Genomic DNA, 22,739 nt, shown 5'->3' on the forward strand with positions numbered 1-22,739 from the left:
CCCCAAGTCACCAATTGTTTACATTCTGTTTCATGTATCATTCTGTCTTTCTCTCTCTGTGTGTGTATACATACACATATATACGTGTGTGTTTATGATTATTTCTGAATTGTTTGAAAATAATATGAAGACATCTTATACCTTTTAAAATAATTGATTTGTATTTCCTAAAAACAAGTCACATAACTGCATTAATAACATAATTATCAATGATCAAAATGAGAACATTTAAATTTGATAAAATAATCCACAGTTTATATTTAATTTTTTATCAATTTTCCTATAATGTGCTCTCTCTCTGTATTTTGTTTTGACTCAGAATTCAAGCCAGGCACAAGCACTGTGTTGAGTTATCATGTCTAATTAGAACAGCATAGATTGTGCATAAATTTTAAGTGTACAGTTCATGAGTTTAGACAGATGTCTACACCCATGTAATGCATATCCCATAAAGATATGTCATTTCTATCACCTGAGAAAGTCCCTGTGCCCCTTCCCAACCCCTCCAGAGTAGTCATTTTTCTGATTTCTATCACCATAGACCAGCTTGGCCTATTCTAGAACTTTATATAAATGGAATCATGAAGTGTATATTCCTGTATCTGGTTTCATTTACTCATTATAATAACTATGAAATTCATCTATGTTGTTATGTATATGTGTAGTTTTTTCTCATTATTGCTAATGGCATTTCACTGTATGATTTGTTTATCTACTCACTTGTTGATGAGCATCAGGTTATTTCTAATTGAGGCTAACAAATAAAACAGTTATAAGCATTTTTGTACAAATATTTTTGTGAGCATATGGATTTCAGTTCTCTTGGTTAAACATTAGTGATCAGAATTGGTAAATTGTAGGTAAAATTATGTTTAAATTTATAAGAAATTGCCAAACTTTCTATCAAAGTGGTTGTTTTATTTATGCTCTTACTAGCAATGTCTGAAAATTCTGGTTTTTCAGAGATATGGCTCCATATCCTGACCAACATTTGGTGTCATCAGCTGTCTTCAAGTGTAGCCATTCAAGTGTTTATGTAATGATATTTCATTGTGATTTTAGTACACATTTCTTTGATAACTGACGGTGATGGGACTTTTCTGTGAGACTATGGAGATTTGTATAACTTCTTTTGTAAAGGGTTTATTTAATTTATTTTCATTTTCTAATTTTTTTGGTCTGTTTGTTAGTGAGTTGTAGAAACCCTTATATATTATGGATGTATGTCTTTTGGCAGGTATATTTTTGTAAACATTTTCAAACAATATCTGGCTTGTCTATTCTTTTTATAAATGATGTCTTTTGATAAGCAGAAGTTTTTACTTTTAGTAATTTCTAAATTATACATTTTTATGGTTGTTATTTTTATATGCTTTCTAAAAAAAAAATTAAATCCCAGGTTGTGAATTTATTATCCTGTGTTTTCTTCTAGAAGTGTTAGCTTTTAAATTTAGGCCTAATATTCATTTTGAATTAAGTTTTGTGTATAATACGGGGCAGGGAAAGCTCTTTGTTGTAAGTCTAGATTTATTATCTAGATAATAATTATTTTAAAGAAAGGTTTCCCATATGTACTGTCATTAAATGTTTTTCGGATATTAAGAAAAACTTTTTGGGGTGCTGTGCTGTGCTTAGTTGGGCTTCCCTGGTGGCTCACTTGGTAAAGACTGTTTTTTGGGTATTAAGAAAAACTTTTTGGGGTAGAAGTGATTAAAACCAACTCAAGCTAGAGTTCAGTTCAGTTCAGTCACTCAGTCGTTTCTAACTCTTTGCGACCCCGTGGACTTCAGCACTCCAGGCTTCCCTGTCCATCAAGCTAGAGTAGGTAAATGGGAATTTATCTGCTCACTTTGCTGGGAAGACTAAGACAAATCTCATAGGATTAAAGGAAGATACACAAGGGCCAAGACTTCAGGAGCTGGATTAGGATGGGTATTCCAGGGCTCTCTCCAGGCTTTTCTCACATCTGCTTATCTCTGCATCGTTTCATTGTGAAGACCACTGTCTTCTAAGGCCAGGGGAGATAAATGATTTCAGCCTCATTCATCCCAGATGCTCATGCTTTCAGTGTCACTAAAGTAGTCCTAAAGAAGAACTTGACTTGGCAATGCTTTAGTCACACGCCCCCTTCCTGGGGTGGTCACTGTTGCTAGGGAGCTCAGGACCTAGGCATAGTCAAGTCTAGGCCACCTTGTGGCTGTGGGATGATGCTGCCGTCTGAGACTACATGGAATGAGGGACAGAGGGCTCTGCAAGGACAGGCTTCTGGACATTCCAAATATCATATGACCCACCAAGATTCCTACTTTAAAAAATGGCTTTTTGTAATGTATACAATGAAAATTAAGTTAAAAAAAATGGCTTTTTATATATGATATTCATTTATCTTTAATGAAACCCAAATATATTCAGGTGCAGTAAAGCTAGATTTCTATTCTGCTCATCTAAGACTGAAGTGTGAATTAATTAGATACTTAGAAGAACTCAAATGTGTTCAAATTATATGAGACTAATGGTACCTCATGGAAGAGTAAAGTTTAATACATCAAGGTCCCTCATGATGTGAATGATGCTGAATGAAGTGGAAGAGCAGTCAGATATTTTCATTTTGACATCTCCCCAATTTCCTCAAATTAAAATGAAAAAGTTGGATTGTTAATACCTCAATAAAATAAACCACTGGGAGAGAAACTGTGGTTCAGTGATTAGGGCAAGATTTATACACTTAAGAGTGTCCAGTATTTTTCCAGAACTTTAAAGCTCTAGGTTGATGTTCAATCCACAGGATTACTTGACCAAAAAAAAAAAAAAAAAAGAAGAAGAAGAAGAAGTGGTTCTTACTGGAAATCATTAAGCACCTCAAGGCTTGCATTTGAAGGAAAAACCTTGAGAGTTCATTGTAGACAATGACTATCTCAGCCAAAGTTGCCTACTTGTATAATATTTTCTTTGAAGTGTGATTAAATTAAAAGCTTCCCCCCCCCAAAGAGAGCCTTGATATGATAATGCAATCAACAGCATATCTGATTTTCCTGGGTTGGCTTCATTAAAGAAGTCTGACATCAAAAGTATTTTTTAGACAGGCTTTTGTCTAAAAATGTGGCCATCAGGAGATAGAGATGGAGGAACTCTTTAAATGATGGGCCCAGAGGTTATTTCCCTATTGTGAGAGGAAGACCCAGCTGGGGTGTTCTCCCCGCCTTAGCCTGTCTTACTCAGCATCCCATTTGCTTCAGCTTTGCTCTCTTCACTCTGCCCACTGTGCATGAAAGCTCACCTCTATTGCTGCCATTCTTCCCCCATACTCTAGATTTATAATCCATTACTTTTTAGATTTAGAGGGAAAGCTTCTTTGTTCCCTGAGACAGTTTTTCAAAATAAAGTTTTACTAAGGAAAACTGAACTAGGAATAAGGGAGGGGAAGGGCACACAAAATCCTAAACATTGAGATGTTTATAAAATTTGCTTTCTGATCCTTTATTTAAGAGTCTTGTCAAAGATGGAGTTAGTTAATATAAAACAAAGGACATTCAACTTGTGTTTTCTGTTCTTGGCTTAGATCTGTTTGCTTTGTTTTTGTGGCCATATGATGCAATACTACTTGCCATATTAGAACTCTCATCTCAGAGCGCTCTAAGTTTTTTCCATTAAAAGAAGTTGACTTCCTTGCTTGTTTCTACAGCATGTTTACTAAAATTGGAATGCTACATGGCCCCTGCAAATTTGTGAGGTGTTTAGTATTTTTATGTAATGTATAGCATGGTGATGAGAGCTGATAATACTGTATTACATATTTGAAAGTATCCAGGAGAGTGGATATTAATAGTTCTTATCACAAGAAAAATAAATTTGTAACTATATATTGAGGTTGATGTTAACTTGATTTCTTACAGTGATCATTTTGCAATCTTTACAAATATTGATTTTGTACACCAGAGACTAATATGTTATATCAATTAGACCTCAATTAAAAAAGAAAAAGTAAGTTGATTTTCTTTTTTTTTTTATTTTATTTTTAAACTTTACATAATTGTATTAGTTTTGCCAAATATCAAAATGAATCCATCACTCATTTCAAATGGCATTCTCTCTTGGGGAACACCTGAGTTTCTATTTTCTGTTGGAGGGATATTATCAGTTCTTGGTTTATTTATAGAATCAAAGTAACAAAGAGTCTCTCTCTCCTTTTTGTATGTGATTGATTGATTGTGACTGTCTAGAGTGCTGAATTGAGAAGGCATCTGGAAGTGCATCTAGGTTCCTCAGGAAAAGAACTGTGATTAATTAATAATGTCTTTCATGAGCTTAAGAGTAGCAATATAGTTGCCATGTATCTGCCTTTTCTCTTGGTTCTATCAACGGTAAAGCATTTGTTTTAACTTGATTTTTGTTTCTATTCACCCTTGGGAATTCCAGTGGGTCTCTATTTTTTTTTTTTTTTCTTCTAATTCCTTGGAGACTGATGTGTCAGTAGGAACACATCTAAATATATATTAGAATATTTTTCTCCCAGTTGAATGAAAACCTCCTTAAGTGGAAGCAGATTCTCTCTACAAAGAATGTCATTAAACATACAACAAACACAAAGTAAATATTTAAACTTTTTTTCAAGTGAATATGGAAACATTGAAGCTTAAAATATAAACTATAGATTGACATTCTGATCCACACCAACAGGTACATAATTTTCTATTTTTGTCGGTTCTCTGTTGTTTTGGACAATTTAATTTCAAATGAATCAAGGAGCAGGATATTTAGTGTTTCTTCAGGAAAATAACTGCACATTTACAAAGTTATTACTGCTAAATTTTCCCCAGGTGTGCTCTTCTGGTGACTATTTTAGACTTTGTATTCATGACTGTTATACATTATTCAATTCTCCTGCTTTCTTCACACTTAGACTCTTCAGTTTTAAGAAGAAATATTTCTTTACTTAACTTGAGTTATACTTATGGGTAACATCCAGTGAGAAAAAAATGGGAGTTCCCTTTGCTCAACAATTTCTGAAGTTTGGTTTAGCTTTAAGCCACTAAAAACTTAGGTGAAGGAATTTGGACTGAAGCCCTTTCATTGGTATGGAAGTGGAAGTGTTAGTCGCTCAGTTGTGTCCAACTCTTTGTGACCCCATGAACTATAGCTCTCCAGGCTCCTCTGTCAATGGGATTCTCCAAGCGAGAATACTGGAGTGGGTTGCTGTTCCTTTCTCCAGGGTATCTTCTAACCCAGGAATTGAACCCAGGTCTCCCACATTGTAGGCAGATCCTTTACTGTCTGAGCCATCAGGGAAGCCCCTTCATTGACATATATAATAATATCAAATAGTTTAGGATTTTTGCATTGCACTCTGGGGAACCTTGAGGGCTCTGAGGTCCATTCAGTTAGGCCCCAAAGACTGACTGATGGATTTGTTTACTTCTTTATTTCTTCATTCACCTACATTTATTCAATAAACCTTTGAGTATTTAGCATATTCTAATTATTTAGTATTTAGAAGAGTGTGTGGGGGGAGGTTTCAGGGAGCCCATATCTTCCATGAGTTATGCTGTGGGAGACTGAACAGTAATAAGCATATGGCCGCATGTGGTAAAGGCTCAGTCCAGAGTGACATGGAAGCTCGTGGAAGGAAAAATCAGACTGGGGACAGCAGTAGCTCTAGGGGAGCCTTTCTAGAGGAGCTGAGGGATGGAGAGAAGTTAAGTGAAAACAACCATGTAGGAAACCCAAGGTCCTTTCAAGAGATTTTTAGAGAAAATTCAATTACTTCCTGAAAAACAGATTTGGCTTCCTGGAATTAATCTTGAATCTAAAACAATCTCCATTAGATCCACTGTACCATGGGACTTACAGTGCTGATTGCCTTGTAGGTATCACAGTTCGATTTAGTTTTCTGATGGAGTGGTAGAGGGTGAGGGACAGAAAGTGAACTGTTTTTCATTCATTAGTCTTCTTTAGTTAGCAGTTACTTAGACTACTAAGATTTAATTCTTTAAATTGTCTTTTGCACATTCTTTGTAAATGTAATGATCTCAGCTCATTTCCAAGGCAAACCATCCAACATCACAGTAATCCAAGTCTGTACCCCAACCGTTAATACTGAAGAAACTGCAGTTGAACGGTTCTATGAAGACCCACTAGACCTTCTAGAACTAAGCACCAAAAAAAAAAAAGACGTCCTTTTCATCATAGAGGGTTGGAATACAAAAGTAATGTACATGTACATTGTAAATGGCATGTGTAGATGTGTGTATTCACATGTAGGTATGCACATGTATATACGTGTGTATGCACACGTGTGTGAGCACATGTATATATGCGTGTATGTGACTATATACACATCATATGTTTATTCTGTGTGTTTTTGTGTGTGAACCATTACCTGTAGAAAGGTTATATGCTAGCATTTAGACATGTTGTTGTTTAATCCCTAAGTCATGTCCAACTCTTTGCGATCACATGGACTGAGCCTGCCAGGCTTCCTCTGCCCATGGACTTTTCCAGGCAAGAATACTGGAGTGCATCACCATTCCAGGGGATCTTCCCAACCTAGGGATCAAACCCATATCTCCTGCATTGGCAGGTGTGTTCTTTACTACTGAATCACCAGGGAAGCCCAGCATTTAGGCATACAGCTGAATAAAATGTACTAACGCTGGAGAAGGCAATGGCAACCCACTCCAGTACTCTTGGCTGGAGAATCCCATGGACGGAGGAGCCTGGTGGGCTGCAGCCCATGGGGTCGCTAAGGGTCGGACACGACTGAGCGACTTCACTTTCACTTTTCACTTTCATGCATTGGAGAAGGAAATGGCAACCCACTCCAGTGTTCTTGCCTGGAGAATCCCAGGGACGGGGGAGCCTGGTGGGCTGCCATCTCTGGGGTCGCACAAAGTCGGGCACGACTGAAGCGACTTAGCAGCAGTAGCAGCAGCAATGCTCGACAAACCAGCATGTTAGCAACAGCTACAAGACATTTTTTTTGTAAATAAACCAATACAATATTGTAAAGTAATTAGCCTACAATTAAAATAAATAAATTTATATTAAAAAAAGAGAAAGGTTAGAACTCAGATGTATATTGGTCCTCTGTAGTTATACTTCATGTAGAGTGTAATCACATTCATTTTACAAAGGTGTTAGGTTCCAATATCAACACAAATGGTGACAGTTGGATGTGAACAAAACGACTCTCAAAAGTTACACACATCACTTACAAATTGCAGTACTTTACCAACTCTGGCAGTTTTATATCTGTTTTTTTTTTTTTTTCTCATAGCAACAGAACAGATCCCTATTTTTTTGAACAACAGCGGGGAGTTTGTGTTGAGCGGCCATGTGGTGTTAAATTGTATGTATGCAGAGGCTCTGGGATCACGCGTGCACTGTGACACACTCTCCCCACCAGAGTTCAGGCAGCTGACACTTGCTGTGAAAATGCACCTCCCGTCTGTCCCACATGTGTGGGAGCACATGTTCTCTCTTCTCCTCTAGCTTCCTTCTCTTCTGCTATTCTCTTGTGTTTCCTGAACTAGTCTTGTAGGTAAATTCAAACACATTGCAACTCTATGTCATATGGCATTTTATTTATAAACATCTCTGTTTATGTGTGTGTTTATATATATATATATTCTTTATTGAAACAAAGTTACAAATATAAATACCTATGTGTGTGGCTATTGGCATCTAGAAAATTCTGTTAAGAGCATGAAATTCATCTCTGATTGCTTCATATAATATTTTCGTGTGTTCCTAGCCCATCTGATTGCAAAAAGAACCATACGAGTAGATACACAAACCAGTTTCCACTGCTGGAAAATAATTTAAAGCTGTGTTCCCATCAAATGAGGGGATCTTTTTAAGCCCCAGCATGGTACAGTAGCTATCATTCAGGTTGTAAAGATACAAGTTAACTTAATTCTGTTTTTGTTTTAGTTTAGGGTAACCATTTATTTATATTATTGTTATGTTGCTTTGCTAAACACTGAGGTCATTGGTCCTACTGGAAATCTCATGAACTACCCAGCTGCCATAGCCTGACCACAAGAAAAATACTTTCCCAGTGCAGATTCAGTTAAACATTCTCTCAGAATCCGAGTGAGTGAACCATACGTTCCTTCATGCAAAACCAGAATTGATTACATGTATTTCCTGCCAAGGAAAAGGAAGTTTTGAATTTCTTCAGTAAGGGCAATTTCAGGTTCACTTCAGTTTGATGACTTTGACATTGTGTTTAGTACAATTTTCATGCTAATGGAAGTCTCCTGTGTCCAAAGGAAAAAAAAAATCAAGTTCTTAAAGTAGACCATATTCTTTAAGGCATTAAATGCAAATTTACAACTTTCTGAAATACTCTTTGTAGGAATTCTATTGTGATTGTTACATGGCTTCACTCCTTGATTGGACAGTTGTTTACTGAATAGCAAGTAAGCACTGGATATATTGCAGTAAGAAGAAGGACGTCCTTGAGTTGGTGAAGTTTATGGGATCCTGAAGGGGTGATCAGCAGTAAACAGCTGAAGAAACAGCAATTTAGAGAAGTGTCAGGAAGACAGAAGACAGAGTTCAGGGATAGACAATAACAGAGGGCAAGTGTTAGTCTTCCAGTTGTGTCCAACTCTGTGCGACCCCGTGGACTGTATCCCACCAGGCTCCTCTGTCCATGAGATTTTCCAGGCAAGAATACTGGAGTGGGGAGCCATTCCCTTTTCCAGGGGCTCTTCCCGACCCAGGGATCAGATCCAGGTGTCCCGCATTGCAGGCAAATTCCTTACTGTCTGAGCCACCTGAGAAGCAGAGAATAACAAGAAGGAAGCTGATTCGCTAGGTGATTAGTAATGACAGTTGGAGGAGGTAGGTTTCAGGCTGAGACTTAAAGGATGAGAAGAGATGGACCATGTAAAGTTAGGAGAATGAGGCAGAGCAGCCCAGGTGGAGATCAGCAATCATCAAAACTCAAGGCATGAAAGGAGCTTCTGTGTTGCCAGAACTGAAAGTAAGCTGGTGTTACTATACTGTTCAGAGCTTTAAAGTGTGTATGTTATGGGGGGAAGTGTGAAGGAGGTAGAATGAGATTAGATTATATCGGTAAACACGTGCCAGATGATTCAGAGCCTTCTATACCGTGTTTCACAGAAGGCAATGGCACCCCACTCCAGTACTCTTGCCTGGAAAATCCCATGGGCGGAGGAGCCTGGTGGGCTGCAGTCCATGGAGTCACGAAGAGTCAGATACGACTGAATGACTTCCCTTTCACTTTTCACTTTCATGCATTGGAGAAGGAAATGGCAACCCACTCCAGTGTTCTTGCCTGGAGAATCCCAGGGACGGGGGAGCCTGGTGGGCTGCCATCTATGGGGTTTTACAGAGTCGGACAGGACTGAAGTGACTTAGCAGCAGCAGCAGCAGCAGCAGGATACCATGTTTATGCCTCCAGATTTTAAAATAAGTACAGTAGGAACCAATCAAAATTTTCCATGTGGAGAATCATTGTCTGATTTAATTTTTCAGAGCTCACTTTGGCTACTTTGTGGAGAAGGAAATGTGTGAGCATGTGCCTATGTGTTCATGTTTGTGGTTAAAAATGGAAGCAATGAGACTAGATGCTGGGCTATTAGAATCATCTAATCAAAGACAGTGGTGACTTGGGTCATAGAGTGGAGATGGAGATGGAATCAACTAGATAGATTTGAAATATCTTTTGGACATATAACTTTCTGAATTTACAGATACATTTGATGTTCAGGGTGAAGAGGAATCAGGAATCTAAAATGATCACCTTTTTTTCCCTCTAACTGGGCATAACATGGTATCCTTTACTAAGATCAGGTTTTGGGCAAGATCAGGTTTCAGAAGGAGATCATGTTCACTCTTAGATATCTAGCACCAAGCCTATTGCAAAATTTATTAATTCATCAAACATTGATTGAGCTTCACCATATGTCAGATGTTATACTAAATATTGAGGATATCTGGTGTCCTTATGCTTATGGAATTACAGAGATGGTAGATTTCAGCGTGCAAGAAGGGACCATAGCTGGAAATCATCCAGTCCAACATCCTTATTTTAAAGATGAAGGGTAGAATTTGAAGCTTTTGATTTTTGCAGAAATATCAAGACTCCTCTATAAAAATTATGGTTATCTTAGTAAAACTTAACTTCAATCAAAATAACTGTGGTATTATTTTCCCTTAGGGATATGATACAATCTGTTTTCATTTCTGTTTTAATGATTGTTACAATTAGTACCATTGAAATACTTTCTGATGCAATCTAAAGTCATGAAAATTTGGGCACTGTAGCCAGGGGTTCAGTGAGAGATGCTATCATTGGTTTGAATAGGCTTATAAACAACATATGCAAGAAGAATAATAAACCACATTCAAATGTGCACACGTTTTTTAGTAAGGATTAATAGGAGACAAATGTGGAATTGGGCACTTCTATTTTTTATATTATTGATGGTAGGTTGCTAATTATCTTGAAGCATTTCAGAGGAGATTTTTCAAATTAAACAGAAAACATTAACATGAAAGGAAAGAAATAAAGGGCTGGAAAGAAAAAAACTTGTTGTGCAATGAATTCTAAATTTTTATGTGTGCGTGTGGGGGTGTGTGTTGAAATGTTTGTTTTAAGGACTTATTCAATTTGTAAGTTAGGATATTTGGTTAAAGAATTAATAGGTGATGATGAAATAGCAAACTGTGTAGATGTGAACTGTTTAAATGCCAGGAAATGAAAAAAGATTATTTAGGGTGGTCTAAATACGCATCGTCATTGTTCAGTCACTAAGTCGTGTTCGACTCTTTGTGACCCTGTGGACTGCAGCACACCAGGCTTCCCCTGCCTTTCACTATCTCCTGAAGTTGGCTCAGATTCATGTGCATTGAGTCAGTAATGCTATCTAATCATCTCATCCTCTGCCACCCTCTTCTCTTTTTGCGTTCAGTCTTTTCCAGCATCAGAGTCTTTTCCAGTGAGTCGGCTCTTCGCATCAGGTGGCTTAAGTATTGGAGCTTCAGCATCAGTCCTTCCAATGAATACTCAGGGTTGATTTCATTTAGGATTGATTGGCTTGATCTCCTTGTAGTCCAAGGAACTCTCAAGAGTCTTCTTCAGCACCACAATTTGAAAACACCCATTCTTAGGCACTCAGCCTTCTTTATGATTCAACTCTCACATTCATACGTGACTACTGAAAAAACCAGAGCTTTGACTATACAAACCTTTGTTGGCAAAGTGATATCTCTGCTTTTTAACATGCTGTGTATGTCTGTCGTAGCTTTCCTTCCAAGGAGCTTACTTATTATCTATATTAAGTTACAGCATTCATTATTCATTTAGAGTGAGGTTTACTTGGCTCTTTACACTAGGTCAAATACTATGAAAGAAAGGGATGAAAGATCCTGCCCTAAGGGCAGAACAAACTGGAAGCATCAGGCATGATCCAGGCTGCTCACACAACATGCACACACATGATGGGAAACGGTTTCTTTCAGGGAGTGGTGATTGCCAAGGGAAAGCCCTATGGACCAAAGGAAGTTTCAAGATGTTTTGTAGAGATGAGAGCTTGTTCATCCGGAAGGTGTTTCAGGATAAGAAAGGGAAAAGTGGGTACTAAATGAAACAGATTATAGTCAAATGACCTACATGAGGCTTAAAAGTCATTTGAGGAGATGAAGATAGAAAGCAAGGTTGGAACTATATTGGGATACATATAGAAGAGGCAGAACTCCTCAGAGGATGGTTGAAATGATCAAATAAGAAGTATATAGAACCAGAGCTCTTCTTCATCCCCTGTAACTGGAATGGCAGGACTGAATTCAAAGATATAATTATATATTAATATATGTATATTATGTATATGATTAATAGTTATAATTATAATGAGTAAACATTAGTATGATGTTATGTATTACACATATTTTATATAATTAATAATATAATAATATAAATATATATGGAGTCTAGAAAAATAGTACTGATGAACCTATTTGCAGGGCAAAAATAGAGATGCAGATGGAGAAATTGAACATGTGGACACAGGGAGCGGGGAAGGGGAGGGTGGACCAAATTGGGAGAATAGCATTGATATACATACACTGCTGCTGCTGCTGCTAAGTCACTTCAGTCGTGTCTGACTCTGTGCCACCCCATAGACGGCAGCCCACCAGGCTTCCCCGTCCCTGGGATTCCCCAGGCAAGAACACTGGAGTGGGTTGCCATTTCCTTCTCCAATGCATGAAAGTGAAAAGTGAAAGTGAAGTCGCTCAGTCATGTCCAACTCTAGTGACCCCATGGACTGCAGCCTACCAGGCTCCTCCATCCATGGGATTTCCCAGGCAAGAGTACTGGAGTGGGGTGCCATTGCCTCCTCCGAAACATACACTACTATGTGTAAAACAGATAGCTACTGGGAAGCTGCTGTAAAGCACAGGGAGCTTTGCTCTGTGATGACTTAGAGGGGTTGGATGAAGGTGGGGGGTGAGAGAGAGGCTCAAGAGGGAGGGGATATATGCATGTTGTGTGTTAGTTATTCAGTTGTGTCTGACTCTTTGTGACCCCATGGACTGTAGTCTGCACCAGGCTCCTCTGTCCATGGGATTCTCCAGGCAAGAATCCTGAAGTGGGTTGGCATTCCCTTCTCCCGGGGATCTTCCCAACCCAGGGATTGAATCCAAGTCTCCGGCATTGCAGGTGGATTCTTTACTATCTGAGCCCCCCAGGGAAGCATAACACAAAGCTGATTCATGTTGTTGTACAGAAGAAACTAACACAACATTGCAAACCAATTGTACTCCAATTAAAAATAAATAAAGTGGGAAGAAAAAAGAAAGAAACCAGGATAGGGCAGGTGTTGAGGCCTGACCACTACGGGGCAGGGAAGACGGAATGCACAAGGGGTGAGTAGCAGCCGGTACCCCAGGGGCAGGTGCTGCTGCATGAGTACATGCAAGGAGACTTGGTCAGTGACTAGGCCCTGCCTTCGCATCAGCAGCTTCAGGTCCTCTGACCTCATGTCTTGCGGCCAGCATGAGCAGCGTATACCTCCAGGTCACCACAGAGATGCTGGAAATATTTGTGCGGTCATCACAGAGATGCTGGAAATATTTGTGTGGGCACTTCCCCACCATCTCCATAGCCTTCTCCTCCATGGGCATCTTAGCATAGAAGCTAAAACATTTCTCATAGTGTTTCAGTTATAGAGGTCCAGTGATGGAAGGGTTGATCCTTGTACCTTCAAGGAAGAAATGTAGATAGTTGAGGGCTGACAATGGAAACTTCATGGAGTATACAACTAGACTTGTGTGTATACAAATTAATTGAAAAAATTCGTGGTGAAATAAAGACTAGATAGAAAGCAACTTGTTTTCTGGAATTAAGCTGAAAAAATAGAAGCTTTGGCATGAATATGCCAGCACAGAATTATTCTATGTTTTATTAATTAATCTGTACCCTCATATCCTCAAGAAAGACACAAGGGTCAGAGTGCAGTTTTTACGTCATGAAAAATGCTTAGGAATAAACATTAGCAAAAGCCTGCAGGAAGCCTTTGGGACAGGAAAATGTCTTTTGTTCTTAATTACTTTTCCCTGGCTCTTCCAGAAAACTAGCTTCTTACTGTGGCAGCTTAGCATCTCACCTGTAGATTAATATTGGCTCTAAGATAGACTCATATGCTTGATATGTACCGTGTGTGTGGCCTTGTGTTCCTTCCTGCATAACCCGAAATTTTCTTCATCATGCAGTTGACTGGAACATACCACTCACTCCAGAAGTCTGAAGGAGATGCACTGGCCAAGCCGGGCTATTTTTCATTTGTTTGCAATTTTTTCCTCAACTTTTTTCAGCTGCACTAATTCTTGACCAGCCAAAGAAACTCTCAAGGGGATACTCGGAGAGAGGGAGGCAGAGACAGCTTGAGAAATTCTCACATATGTAAAACAAATGCCTTCCATTGAGGTTTTTAAAATAGTCCCTCTAAACTTTAACATGTGTGAGACTAAGTTTGCTCAAATAATCACAGGCTTGCACTAGCAGGCTCCAATCAGTGCACACCAGACACAGAGGCCCATTATCACGAGAGTCCTGGGTTTGTTTTTTTTTTTAGGTGGTTTTTAGTTTGTCTTCAAATATTGCCTCTTGTGACCATAGTGTAGTGGTGAGCATAGCTGCCTCCTCCAACTTCTTAACACATTTCGTCTAGAACTTTCCTATTCTTTAATTCTACTTTGGGAAAAAGAGATATTATCACGTAGTTGACTAGCTCATTTAGGGAAGACACGAGGAACTCTGTCCAAGTTTCCTCCGGGAATATTGTTGTCACATTTGTGGTTTGCTTCTAGAAATTTGGAATGTGAGTTGATGTACCTTTTTCACTGTTCCTCCAGCGTGTTTTTTTTTTTTTTAAAGGGACAGGTAATTTAAGAGGGGGTTGGCTATATCAGAGCACTTTATTTTTGTTGTTTTTTGTTTGCTACATAGGAAAGTCCATCAGCTTGATAATGGAGGAGAACAATGACTCCATGGAGAACTCCCCGCAAGGCCCAGGGAGGAACAATGCTGTGAAGTGTGGGTGGCTGAGAAAGCAAGGAGGCTTTGTCAAGACTTGGCATACCCGTTGGTTTGTGCTCAAGGGTGATCAGCTCTATTACTTCAAAGACGAAGATGAAACCAAACCCTTGGTAAGTAGGAAAAAATAAAAAGCACTGTAGTGCTTAGTAGCCTAAGAAGTGGTGGGGTTTGCTAGAAACTTGGAGACTGACGTCAACTCAATCTCCCTGGTCTCCTTCAGTTCACTGGCATCTTTCACACTTTTACTCATTGTTTACTTTGGTTCAGGAGGATAAACTTGCTAATTGAGGCCAAGAGGCAAATTATACTTGTTGAATATTAATTTTGACTTTTACTAAGCTGGACCAAAATATCTGAGTTCCAGAGATCTCATAAATAAATTAATAAGAATATCTTGGAGAAGTACTCAAAAAAATAAAAAGAATATTTTATATTGGTATCATGACAATTATAGGGCGTTTCCATACTTGTTACTGATTTCATCATAGCAAACCAGTAGGGGACATGGGAGTTATCGTATGAAAATATTAATGGACCTCTGTTAGAAGATATATATATTGTAGCCAAAGCATCTTTCCTTTTCTCAGAAGCAAGTTGAAAGATTTGAAGGAAAACTGTAAGTGGAACTTTAATTTATGAGACACTGTCAATAACTGTTCTCTGGGGGCTTCTCTCTGCTTTAACTCATATAAAATATGGATGTAGTGCTAAACCCAGACAGTGTTGATACATCCAACCAGCATACACAATATAATCCCCCGGGGATAGTTTCTGTGTTTCTTTGTGGTTTCTTAATGGTCTTTTAGTTGCTTGTTTACTTCTCATTTCCTCAGCCACAGATCTCTGGGTTGCAATTAGGAAAAATTCTCCATCCTTCCCTGTAGCTACAACAAGCTTTCTTAGCTGTGATCATTGCTTATCAATTGATGAAAGAAGATGGGAATGGAGGCATTCCCTCTGTGTTTTTCCTCCATCTACATCTGTAAAATACATAACTAAGAGAAAAAATGTTTTAGAGTAGTTTACATAAACATCCCTAACGGTATGTTCTTGGGGCTATTTTCCTTGTATTAAAATTTGAGAACTTAATTAGGAAGTTGGATCAAGGCTCTGCTTTAGTATTTTAAATTCCTCAGACATAATTTAACAAACTTCTCATTAGTCTAACTGAATTATTAATACATAAAAGTAGCAATGAAATTACATTCTCCACTCATTTTTGAAATTTCTATTTTTTAGCATACCTTTACCAAGGCCAAGCATTTGACTAAGAATTGGTATATGTATGTTATGAAATGCTTAAAATAATCCTTCGAGGTAGGATTAGCCTCATGTATGAAGAAATCAATGCTTAGGTATAAAGCATATTACCCAGAGTTAGATTGTGGTGCCATGTTTGCCTCTAGTTAAGTCCAAGTTCATATGCTTTCATTCAAAGATCTCATAAATAAGTTAATAAGATTATCCCGTATTTATGTCATGACAGCTATAAGGCATTTCCATAAGGACAGGGAAGTCTGGCATGCTGCAGTCCATGCGGTCACAAAGAGTTGGACATGATTGAGCAACTGAGCAACAGCAATGACATTCATTTCATCATAGCAAAACAGTGGGGAATGTGGGAGTTATTATTACAAATGAAGAAACTGTGGCTGAGATAAGCACCATCATATAGAGATCAGAGGCAAAGGAGTCTTGTTTGTTATCTTATACTCTAGAGTTCTTTTCTCATTGTACCTTGTTTTATACTATGTAATACAGTAAGGTATTATCTTGAACATAAAATTATTTTTACCAAACTCAGGTTAATGTGAAAAAAAGTAGAACATGGGGCATTCATTATGGAAACTTTGATATGGAGGACCATGTTGAATACAGAAGGAGATGGATGAGTAACATTCAATATTTTATTCGATGGACTTTTGTTCTGGCATACTTTGGATGGGCTGGGTTGTTAACCAGAATGAGTACAAATTAAATCATTAATTAGGTCTCATCTAGAATCGAAACAAAGGATTAGGGGAGCAAACGGAGGTTTTAGGAGCTGAGTGACTGGAGAACTGAAGCAGACTAAACAATCATTCTGACTCTTTGGTGAGTTCAACGTACCTTCTAGTAATGAAGATTGGCTACAATAGATCAAGATTGAGCTTAATGTTTCTAAAATTTGAGAACCTGCAGATGTCAGAGAATATGTATATGAGCCCCTTAAACTGTTCAAAGAGGATATTATCAAATTGCCTTGGTTATTGTCCTCTGTGAGGTTTCTCAGAAGATCGACAGAGTCACAGTATTCTGTGCAATGTAGTTATTTTGATAAAAAGCTGGAAATTTAAATAAGAAATGCAAAAACTTCTGATCAATTCAAATGAAATTTGAATTGAAGTGAAAATTAATTTAATTCATAGTATTTCTAAGATAAGCAGTATTTTGCTATTAGTATGTTACTAGTATTTGTAGACATAATATGTGAAACTAACAAAATAGAGTTATATTGATAAGAAAATGCTAATTCTTATACAAACGAAACATAGATTACCATTATTTCTCCACAAAAAAGTTTTCATATTTTTTCTTCCTAATTATTATTTGTTAAAGATTTGCTGTTAACAAAGTAAGATAATTTGGGGTGAATAACTTTGAATTATTATTCATTTTTGGACAATCTTTCATGTATGCACCAGGAATTTTGACATTGTACCTTTAAATTTTAATATTTTGCACAGATGTTTAGACATGTACACACAGAATCAGATGAAAACAGCAGTGTCTATGTCAGAGGACAGTTTGTAATTTGAAAGGACTGTGTATTTGTCCATGAATGAATTCATTCCTTACTTTAAAGTGAATTTTTAAAATGAGAAATAGATGCCTGCCTGACACATTGTAAGTGCAAGGCACATTTTCAGATGAGTTGGTGAGTCAATAAATGATATCTATAGCCAAGCAGGGTTGGGCCAGGACCAGGTGCTGTAACATGGACTATTCTCAGCTTCATATATCAAAATCATAACCTCTTTTTCAAACTATGTGGTTTAAATCACATTTAAAAAATCCTGTAGTGACATATCATAGAATAACTCTAAAAAATTCAATAAGTAGCAATCGAAAGCCTTGGGAAAATGTTAAAACAGGGAAAAAAATGTTATAAAACTCCTCACTTTATAGATAAAGGATGCATGTGTGTTTGTGTGTGTGTGTGTATGTGTGTGCATGTGAGAGAGAGTGTATGTATCAGCCAAGAGATATTGTTGGTGAGTAGCAAATAACAAACTGAAAATCAAATTTCCTTGCTCCTGATCCAATGTTCCTTCAACTTAGCCTTTTGCCTGCTCACAAATCCTCAGCTTTCTTTAGATTTGTTTTCAGTCAGAAGGACTATTTTCAATATGGGCACCTTCAAGCCTAAGAATGCCCTTGGCCTTCATATTTTTTTGCTGAGGGCTATTTCAATAATACTGGAGGAAACATCACTAATGAAATGAAAAAATTTACTCTTCTGAGCATTCCTAACCAGCTGAAAATTTTCAATAAACTTAATCTGAATTGGTTTTCCTCTTTCTTAATAGTGTTTCTAAAATGAAAATATTAAAATCCTTGAAGTATGTGTCCCTCCTATCCTAGAAAAAGCCTATCAATTTATTTTAGTGAAACTTTCTCTGAGTTTCTCAACTCAATAAAGAGTCAAGCTCCATCATTATCCTTGTTATTAAAAACTACACATCTGTTGGGGAAACATGTAAATAGAATTATAATTGTGACAGACTAACATGTAAGCGTGAAGTACTCAGAAAGCACAGATATAATTAGTGCCAGGGAGGGAGTGATGACTGGCTAGAGAAGTCGAGGAGGCTGTGCAAAGCAGGAAGTGACCCTTACCTAGGATGTTGAAGATTGGTGGGAATTTTCCAGGTGCCTGAACTGGAAAGAGGAATTCAGAGCAGAAGAAAGACTTGGAGTTATAGAATAGGTATCTAATTCTTACGGAAATTCATTTTCTGAGTTCTAGAGGCTGGAAGTCCAAGATCGAGATGCTTCCTGTGCTGGTTTCTGGTGGAGCCTGTCTTCTTGGCTTGTAGAAAACTACTTTCTCTCTGTCTTCACATGGCCTTTGCTTTGTGCACTGGAGAGTGAGAAAGCTCAGGTGTCCTCTTCCAAGGACACGAGTCCTCTCAGATTAGCCCCATCATTATGGCATCATTTACCTTGATTAACTCCTTGTGAAAGTGACCATACAGATGGAAGGAAAACTTAATTGAGAAAAGTATATTCATTAACATAGGTTTTCAACATATTCGGTGTTATGGATTGAATTGTCCCCCTCCATAATTCACATTAAAGTCCTAGCCACATGGAGGATTAGGACTTTAATGGGAATGGTGGCAGGTGCAGGGGCGGGCACAATTCAATCCATAACACCTAATACGTTGAGAACCTATGTTAATGAATATACTTTTCTCAATTAAGTTTTTCTTCCATCTGTACAATTTTCATGTCTACTAGAACCTAGTATATCTGATTTAGTACCTTATAGACTTAATTACTTAAACTTAACATTGATATACCGTGTTCTTATTCAGGTTGCACCTTGCTTCCTAAATATTCCACAATCTGGGCAAGTCTGGGAACTTAGAAAGTCTCTAAACTGACCCTTGTATTTTCTTCTTGAGCAAAAGGCAAAAGCCCCTCTAGGTTCTCCTTTCTCTGGTGACAATATCTTTTTGTAAATGAGACTTTCCAGCCTATAGCCAGAATTCCCCTGGGGTTCTACCTCAAAGTGTAAGTGTTTTATATTTAAAATACATCAAGCTAAAATATTTAGTATTCTATAGTTTTAAAAATGAAATTTTAGTTCATCTTAGCCCAAACTCACTCCAGAAACTCCACTGTTTGCAATTATCATGGAAACAGATTTTATTTAGAACAGATTTAAAAAATAAAGTTGACTTTGTTGTTTCTGAAAAAACCAACAGAATAGTGATGTATGTAGCCAATGTTTGAATATACACCAATGTATCCATAATTTCTGTTACTCATAGGCCACTGCTGTAAGCATTTTATAATTCTGTATTTTTTAAAATATTTGTTTAATACTTTTTCTATTTTTAATCTTTAAAATAAAGTCCTGTTTATACATAGAAAAAAGTTTAAAATTATACTGTACATAAGAATTTATTTAAAAAGAAATCTTTCATCTACCTTATGTACCCCTAGGAGTTCTGGATAGCTATGAAAAATGTTTTAAAATATATTTTAAACTAAGCTTGTGACAATATCTGTATGGCTATTTTTCATTAATAATCATGAAAAATGACTGTGGCCTTATAGATATTATAACAGAGGGGATGAAGCTGATACATAGATAAAAAGTGATTATTATAGTTATCTTAAAAACAAAGCAGTTATATAGATTTTGTTAAATGAATCTAGTGATAAATTCCTAGTGCTTTTGGGGGACAATTTGCTTTACTTCTATCCTGAAGTATATTATTACTTAAATAACTGCCGAGTCTCATGTTTGGCCATACTATTGACTATCTCTGATATACCTTGGGCACTAGAACTTGACACACCCTGGAAAGCATTGATTTTGAGAAGCCAACCTGGGACTCCTGATAAAACGACTGAAATCCAAACAGGCACTAACCCAATTAATCTAGCCTAGGCTTCCTACAGCAGATATTGATCCAGTTGTGTGGGAAGGTTTTTTTCTGGACCTGATGAAGATGACACTGTATTAGATCACAATGGATTTTCTTACCTTAAAGAACAAAGTGATTTTAAGTGAATTATAACCTGAATCCTGACTTCTAAATGTGCAAGAATTGATTACTGATTTAAGAGTAAACTCTAATTTTATATATCTAATGAAACGTGAGTTAATGAAATCTAGAAATCTCTAAGGTAATTGGTGTTCTCTGTTAAAGTATATGACCCAGAAGCAGCCAAAGTGCTGCTTATGTGTGTAAAATAATGCTGGAAACACACATAACTGACTTTCTGTATGTGTGTGTGTGTGTGTGTGTGTGTGTGTGTGTGTGTGTGTGAGTCACTCAGTCATGTCTGACTCTTTGCGACCCCATGGACTGTAGCCCACCAGGCTCCTCTGTCCATGGAATTGTCCAGGAAAGATCTTCCTGACCCAGGGATTGAACCCACATCTCTTATGTCTCCTACATTGGCAGGCGGGTTTTTTTTACCACCTGAGCTACCAGGGAAGCCCAACTGACTTTCAGTGTAGCGTCTAAGTCTCTTGGCATCTCAAAAGACACATAAGAAGGATTTGTGTGTCATCAAAAATTTTTAGGAACTCTTACCTCTTTCCCAGAAATCATATCAAGGTAATGTTATTAATAGTGAATGTTTTATTCTGCTATTGGTTGAATAATTTTTTATTGCTTATAGAAGTCACCTAGGCATGGCATTTTATATCAGTGTGGTTAAAAAAATAGGCTTTTGAGTCACTGTATTTGGGTTGAATCTTGATTCATCTACCAAATAACTATGGTATATTAGACTGAATAAGCTGGTTTTAAACTTCAATTCACTAATGTGTACAATGGGAAAAGATTAGTACCTACCTATAACATTGTTAAGAGGTTTATGTGAGATAATTTATGTAAAGAATTTTAGAAAGCAGTAGCATATAGTAAATATAAAATAAATGTTAGCTATTTTTATAACATTAATTTGACAAAAAAGAATTTATTTCTTGAGATGGTCATACGCATCATTCTTTCACTTGGTTTTTTTCAACATATATTTATAGATTTCTAATGTTCCTGCAGTTATTATGCTAGACTCTAGAAACAAAAGATGATATAACTGTTACTATAAAAAGATAGACCTCCCCAAACAAATGAACAAGGATTTAAAATGAAGTTTCTTTCTTTCTCAGGTGAAAGTCCAAAGTGATTCTCAGTAAGTGAGGAGGTCTGCTTCAAATAACTGTTTAGAAACTTAAGCTTCTGGTGATTTTGCAATTTTAACTTTTGGCTTTGAAACTTATCATAGGATCATTTCCTTTCCAGTAATCTAGAAAGAGTATAAAATAGACTACTGCATAGAAGGCTTAGATAGACCATTCGGTGTGCAGGTGCCTCTTATCACTTCTATTCATATTCCAGTAGTTGGGACTGAGTCACATGATCATGCCTAACTGCACAGGAGGCTGGGCATGTACCCGCTTTATCCTGGATCAGAGGAGAACACGGGTATGGAAAAAGAGCTAGCTGACACTGCCACAGATGATCAATTAATACTAAAAAATATCCATAAAGATGGTATTCAGTTCCAGTGGCTGTTATAGTCAATTGCAGCTACCGTACAATGTAATGAGTATTTAAATAAAGAAAGTATAGAGAATACTTAGGAAGCAACAGAAAGGGGGCATCTATAACCACTTCAAGGTTCAGGGAGAGTTTTTCTAAAGAAGATATACTTAACCTCAGAAGTGAAGGAGAACATAACACTATTATAAGCGATTTGGTTGATATATGTGGCAGAATTAAAGGTGTAGGTCATGGCCCTTTGGTAGATCGTTGACGATTTGATAACCATAATAATGGTTAAGTATTTCAGCACCTTAGAAAGGAGACAAGCAGGGATAAGAGATGAATTTGGAGATGTAAACACAGACAAGTCTGTTACAAGTCCAGTAAGCAGTGCTAGAGATTGTTTATTTTATTCTGAGACCTTACATTTCCCCTTGATTTTATGTGCTTATTTTTCTTGGTTTATTGGATTTAGAGCCAAACAGTGAAAATAGGGCTTATTCTATGTGCATCTCACTGTTAAGGAATCAAAATTTTCACCTCTCCAAAAAGGCCTCCTGCAATAGTTTTGAAATTCTATCTGTTTGTAATGTTTATTATTTTGTGTAGTGCAATAATTTGCAGAAAAATTATTGAAAAGCAACTATGCCACAAACACTTGGCCTTCTGTAATCCATTATTCAGAGAAGGCGATGGCACCCCACTCCAGCACTCTTGCCTGGAAAATCCCATGGATGGAGAAGCCTGGTAGGCTGCAGTCCATGGCGTTATGAAGAGTCGGACATGACTGAGCGACTTCACTTTCACTTTTCACTTTTGTGCATTGGAGAAGGAAATGGCAACCCACTCCAGTGTTCTTGCCTGGAGAATCCCAGGGACAAGGGAGCCTGGTGGGC

General features: G+C 37.4%; 1 protein-coding gene across 2 annotated transcripts in view; it reads left to right on the forward strand.

Moving 5' to 3' along the window:
- ARHGAP24 (Rho GTPase activating protein 24) overlaps positions 1 to 22,739 on the forward strand; it is a 914,624-nt gene that overhangs the window by 428,469 nt on the left and 463,416 nt on the right. For both annotated transcript variants that reach the window (XM_061420700.1, XM_061420698.1), the window contains exon 2: positions 14,480 to 14,679. In XM_061420700.1, the coding sequence (XP_061276684.1) occupies positions 14,500 to 14,679 (180 nt within the window). In that variant the 5' untranslated portion in view covers positions 14,480 to 14,499. The remainder of the gene's footprint in view (positions 1 to 14,479; positions 14,680 to 22,739) is intronic.

This window comes from Bos javanicus, chromosome 6 (assembly GCF_032452875.1).
Source record: "Bos javanicus breed banteng chromosome 6, ARS-OSU_banteng_1.0, whole genome shotgun sequence".
Classification (NCBI taxonomy): domain Eukaryota; kingdom Metazoa; phylum Chordata; class Mammalia; order Artiodactyla; family Bovidae; genus Bos; species Bos javanicus.